Source organism: Carlito syrichta, unplaced genomic scaffold (assembly GCF_000164805.1).
Source record: "Carlito syrichta isolate Samal-C Ts95f unplaced genomic scaffold, Tarsius_syrichta-2.0.1 Scaffold126612, whole genome shotgun sequence".
Taxonomy (NCBI): Eukaryota; Metazoa; Chordata; class Mammalia; order Primates; family Tarsiidae; genus Carlito; species Carlito syrichta.
The window spans coordinates 22,088-28,087 of record NW_007070708.1 but is presented as its reverse complement, the minus strand read 5'-3'; the positions used below and the strand labels follow the sequence as shown (position 1 = coordinate 28,087).

Genomic DNA, 6,000 nt, shown 5'->3' with positions numbered 1-6,000 from the left:
AAAAAAATGTGGATGATGGCTGGGGTTGGTGGTTCACACCTGCAATCCCAGCACTTTGAGAGCCCAAGGTAGGAGGATCGCTTGAGCCCAGGAGACCAGCCTGGGCAACACAGTGAATCCTCATCTCTACAAAAATAAAATAAAATAAAATAATTAGCTATGGGCAGTGGTGCATGCCTGTGGTCCTAGATACTCAGGAGGCTGAGGTGGAAGGATTGCCTGAGCCCAGGAGGTGGAGGTGAGGTGAGCAGTGATCATGCCACTGCACTCCACCCTGGATATCAAAGAGACCTCAGTTAAAAAAAATGTGGATGATTGCAGAACCTACTTACTGGGAGGGTTGGAATTATGAGAGATCCTTCTCAGAGCACTTAGCACGGTGCTTGGAACAGAGAAAGCCCTAGATAAACGTCAGCAATCTTTATAGCCATCCCTCCCACTTTATAGATAAGGGGACAGGCTCAGAGCACTTGAGTGACTTGTCCAAGGCCACATAGCTGGTGCGTGGCAGAGCTGGGGGCAGAACCCAGGAATGCCCGACTCAAGAGCCCACTCCTTCTACTGTGCTATGCAAAGAATCCAAGTTTCAAAAGATCTTCATGGGCTATAACTGCAAAGTCAAAAAACCTCCATTCGGCTGGAATCGATGCAAAGACCTTCACCAGCGTGAGAAAATTGCTCATACCAGTCCAGGGATGGCCGGGCCTGGCCCAATCATTTTGAGATGTGATGTCTCAGGGCAGCAGAGATGTGGACTTAATGGAAGAGCGGAATGGCTGTTAGAACGGCGCCTGCAATCTTGGGTGGTATTAGTGCGTCTTGCTCAGACCAGTGATAGTAATAATAGGTTCACAGTCCTGGTGGCGATCACACGGCCGCCACTGCACTGTGACCAGGTCTGAGGATGACATTTCCAGCAGGTCAGAGTGCATCCTTTTACTAAAGCCCAGAGCTTGGGAAACCAGGTCTTAGGAAGAATGACTTGAAGGAATCAGGACCCACGGAAGACAGGTCAATGACATTGGCTGTTTGCAGATCTCTCAATGGGACATTGGCTGTTTGCAGATCTCTCAATGGGAAGAAATGAACTTGTTTTGGGCATCACTGGAGAGTATAACTGAGCTTAAAATGAAATTCTAGGAAGATATGTTTTGGTTATATTAGATATTGAGGTGTTTGGTTGTGCTGGCTATTAAGGATTTCTAACAATTAGGACTTCAAAACACAGAGTGGGCTGTTCTGTGAGGTGATGAACCTCCCGTCATCCCAAAGGAATTTAAGTAGAGTCTGAGTGGCCATTTTTTTTTAGTACTTCATAGAAAAATTATCCACTATGAGAAAATGCTTGGACTAACTGATTTCTGAGTTAGATGTTCTGGTACCATGAACATTGATTTAGCAATTCTACTGGGATGCCACTCACTATTAAAACTACTCACAAACCCCTTTTCTCAACACCATCTCCTTCTTCCACTCCTCCAGCTCAAAGTTTGGCAAAGGGAAAGCAGGAGATCCCGATGCCACAGAGCAGCAAGAGGGTCTCTTTGGTGCCTTGCAGTGGTCGAGAAGCAGGAAGCCAGTCCTTGGAGTCAACAAGGACTTGTCCCTATTGTGGGTGGCATCCGGAAGCAGAGGTGGATCACTGAGGGAGCCAAGGTGTTCCTACCTGGATTTAGGGCTCTGGAGGTTCTGACGGCTAAGGAGTCGGGCGCCTGAGACTCGCTTTTTGTGGACATTGGATAGACCTGTGGGGAGAAAAACAACATTCTTTCTGAGATGGGAGTGGACAGTTGTCCATAAAAACTCTCCAGGCCAGGGGTGGTGGCGTGCACCTGTGATCTCAGCCACTCAGGAGGCTGAGGCAGGAGGATTGCTTGAGCCCAGATGTTTGAGACGAGCCTGGGCAACACAGTAAGACCTCATTTCAAAATAAAAGCAAAGAGGTAGGCCCTGATTGGGATGGCAGATGGTCATGAACACTGCAGAACAGAAGGCACATTTGGTTGAACCAAGCAGAGAAGAGGACGAGAGAGATATGTCTCCGCATGTTTTACTGAGCGTGGGGCAACAATCGGTTCATTTTGGGGGTGAGGTCTGTGTCCCCACACGGTCATAAGGGCCACCCCAGCAGGTGGCGGGAGTTACCTTGTGTAAGCTCTGGAGCCTCGGCCACATAGGTGAGGCGGAACTTGTTCCTCTTCCAGCTGCGGTCGTTGCTGATGAGAGAATTGTTCGCCTTCTCAATGTTGACGTCGTCCCCCACGCAGAACACGTCACAGGCTGCCTGTGGAGGACACAGGGCTTTCAGGAACCTCTTTCAGTCAAGAGGGTCTTCTCCCCAATAGCTCCAAGTCATGGCATGTATCTCTCTATCCACTCACCCATCCTTCTTCCCTCCATCCATTGATCCACCCACTCTTCCATCCATCCACCCTTCCAACCATCTACTTTTCCTCCCTTCCTTCTGTCTTCCTTCTCTTCCTTCCTTCTTTCCTTCCATTCACCAACCCATCCATCCATTCACCTACCCAACTATCCACCTTTCCATCCATCCACTCTTCCATCCATCTACCTTTCCTCCCTTCCACTCACCCACCCATCTGTCCATTCACCAACCCATCCATTCACCTACCCAACCATCCCCTTTTCCTTTTTCCTTCCCTCCCATTCACCCTTCCATTCACCCATCCATCTATCCATTCATTCGCCTACCCAACCATCCTCTTTTCCATTCATCCACCCTTCCTCCCTTCCATTTACCTACCCATCTATCCATTTAACTACCCACCCATCCATTCACCTACCAAACCATCCACGTTTCCTCCTTGCCTTCCTCCTTCTCTTCTTTCCATCCATCCATCCATCCACCCACACATCCATCACTCATCTTTCCTTTTTCCCTTCTCTTCCCTTCCTCTCTCCCTTCCTTCTTTTCTTCCACCCATTCACCCATCCATCAATCCATTCACCTACCCACCCATCCACCCTTCCAACCATCTACCCATTCTCTCTTCAATGAGCTGGACACACCATATTTACTTCAGGACCTGACCTCTACTTAAGATATAATTCCATTATGCCATTTATTCCTAAAACACACATGGATAGAGCCTTAAAATTAAAGAAAGTAAACACCTAGTAATTTTCTATTCATATCCCTCTAAAGATTTTTAAAAATTACATAAAGGCAGAATATATTGAATGTCTTGATGACTGGGTATACATTCTTCTTTTGCTTCCTTTCCTGGGGTCAAGCTCATTAGTTTTTCAATTTTAATGATCCTAAATCTTACTGTTCAGGATCATCTTTTTCAAAAGATTTTTCAAGGGTAGCTTTTACTGGTGTTTGACCTTGTGTTTATTTTAACACAATCCAAATATTCATCGACGAGTGAATGGATAAACAAAATGGGGCATATCCCATTATTCTAAGAGAATTAACACAGAAACAGAAAACCAAATACTGCATGTTCTCACTTGTAAGTGGGAGCTAAGCACTGAGTACACGTGGAAGTTAAGATGGGAATAGCAGACACTGGTGACTCCTAAAGGGACAGAGAAGGGCAAGGGTTGAAAAACTACCTATTGGGCACCATGTTGACTATTTGGATAATGGGTTCGACAGAAGCCTAAACCTCACTATCATACGCCTGTGCATGTGCCCCCGGAATTAAAATAAAGAAACTCCAAAATGTAGCACATCCATACAATGAAATATTATTCAGCCATGAAAAAGGATAGAGTCCTGATTCATGCTAGATACATGAAGGAACCTTGAAAACACCATGCTAAGTGGAAGAAGCCAGTTGCAAAAGACCACATAGTATTCATAGCAATGTCCCAAACAGGGAAATCGGTAGAGAGAGAAATTAGATCTGTGGCCGCAGAGCTGGCAGTGGGATGGGAGGACAGGAGGTTGATAGCTAAAGGGTCCAGTGGTCTTCACCAAGCCATGCTTCTGTGATGCTCATTCAGCGTTGGCTGATGGATAGAGTGATCTCAAGGTATGGAAAAAGTCAAGCCATCTCAATTCTCCTTATCTGGGAAGAAATGCAGGAACAGGCTGATCGACACAGCCTTCCCACACACAAATCCTTATAGCCCAGGGACCTCAGTTTCCCCATTTGTGCTCTACCTGCATTTGCTTTCAGGATAAAAAGTGTCCCTGGAATGACAGAAGGTTGTGCAGTCCCCTTCCTCCTGGGGCTGCGGATGAGAACGCAATCTAGGGCCAAGTAGGGAGTGGGTCAAAGGGGTGGAGTCCACACTCACTGCTTCCACCCCCCCAGGATGGCCAGCTGAATCACACTCCGCGTGTAGACAGAAGGCCATGGTTCATTTATCCTCTTGAAACCTTCTCTTTGGTACAGCACTGGCCAGTAGGATGCTCTATCATGATGGAAACATTCTGCATTGCCTGACATGGTAACCATTAAACCCTTGTGGCTACTGAGAATAGGAAGTATAGTCAGTGCAACTGAAGAATGGGATTTTTCATTCTAATTTTTGTTCTTTGAGTCAGTCTTGCTCTGTTTCCCAGACTGGAGTGCAGTGGCACAATCACGGCTCACCACAGCCTCCACCTCCTGAGCTCAGGAGATCGTCCCACTTCAGCCTTCCGAGTAGTGGGGACTACAGGTGTGCGCCATCATGCCTGGCTAATTTTTTGATTTTTTTTTTGGTAGAGATGAAGTCTTGCCATGTTGCCCAGGCTAGTCTCAAATTCCTGGGCTCAAGCAGTCCTCTTGCCTTAGCCTCCTAAAGTGTTGGGATTACAGAATGAGCCGATTCTATCTAATTTTTACTGGATAGATATAGATACAATTCATATAACATACAGTTCACTGTTTTAAAATGGCAATTCCATGGCATTTGAAACATTCACCGCTGTCTAGTTCCAGAAAATTTTTTGTCACCATTCACAAAGGCACTGTACCCCTTAGCTGTTACTCCCAATTCCCACCCTCCAGCTCCTAGCAAACACTAATGCGCTTTCTGACTCTATGGAGTTTCCAATTCTGGGCATTTTATATCAATGGAATCCTACACCATGTCCTTTTGTGACTGGCTTCTTCCATTTTACATAAACATTTTTCTAAGGTGTCTCCACTGTGTAGCAGGTATCAAGACTTCATTCATTTTTCATGTCCCAATAATATTCCATTGTATGAATATACCACATTTTATGTATCCATTCATTAGATGTAATATGAATTAGTTGAAGTTTAAATTTAAATGGCCATTGTGGCTAGTGGCTACCATATTGGTCAGTGAAGAGCTAGCTCGAGAGGGATAGGTTTGTCAATGTAGATAGACTGGTGAGATCCCGAGTTCCAGTTTGGCGAGGTGTGGCAGCCTGACTTAGTTAACTAACTCTATGTTTTTTGTGTGTATTTGTCTACCAAATGTGAATGAGGGGTAGTTTCTTCCCAGCTCTGAAATCCCAAGACTATAATTTTGTTTGATGGATTAACTCCTTGCTCATAATGAAGGACGTTGGATTCTGGGTGGAAAATGTGTGTTTTAAGGCCACCAAACTCATCTGGCTCTTTAAAGTTGTATCTTAGCTGGACACGTGGAGAAAGAACTAGGGGTTCTCTAAGTTTCTTCTCTTTCTTGATGGATCTGGTACTTTCTTCCCTGGGTATCTGAGAACCAGATTACCTTGAAGACCTTCTTGGCCCAGGTCCTGAAAGCCTCTTCCTGTCCACAGAGCTCGTCTCCTTCTCTCATCTTCAAGATTCTCTCTCCTCCTAGCTCCTCCAGGAGGGTGTCCACAGCATGTCCAAAGGCACAAAAGTGAGGGTATGCGCGTGAGCCGAGACCAAACACGGAGAACCTGCCAAAGAGAAAGCAGAAAACCCATGCCAGGGGACTGTGGGGCTTGGGGAATGTCTGGTGCTGTGGGATGAATTGTATCCCCCTAAATTCATATCCTGAACCCCTAACTTTCCATGTGACTGTATTTGGAGACAGGGCCTTTAAGAAGGTAATTAAGGT

General features: G+C 45.9%; 1 protein-coding gene across 1 annotated transcript in view; it reads right to left on the bottom strand.

Annotated features, from left to right (window-relative positions):
• LOC103250172 (nitric oxide synthase, brain) overlaps positions 1-6,000 on the bottom strand; it is a gene marked incomplete at its 5' end in the record, with an annotated part of 62,103 nt that overhangs the window by 36,655 nt on the left and 19,448 nt on the right. Inside the window, 3 exons of the mRNA XM_021707888.1 lie at positions 1,667-1,745; positions 2,146-2,284; positions 5,665-5,839. Coding sequence (XP_021563563.1) covers positions 1,667-1,745; positions 2,146-2,284; positions 5,665-5,839 — 393 coding nt within the window. The remainder of the gene's footprint in view (positions 1-1,666; positions 1,746-2,145; positions 2,285-5,664; positions 5,840-6,000) is intronic.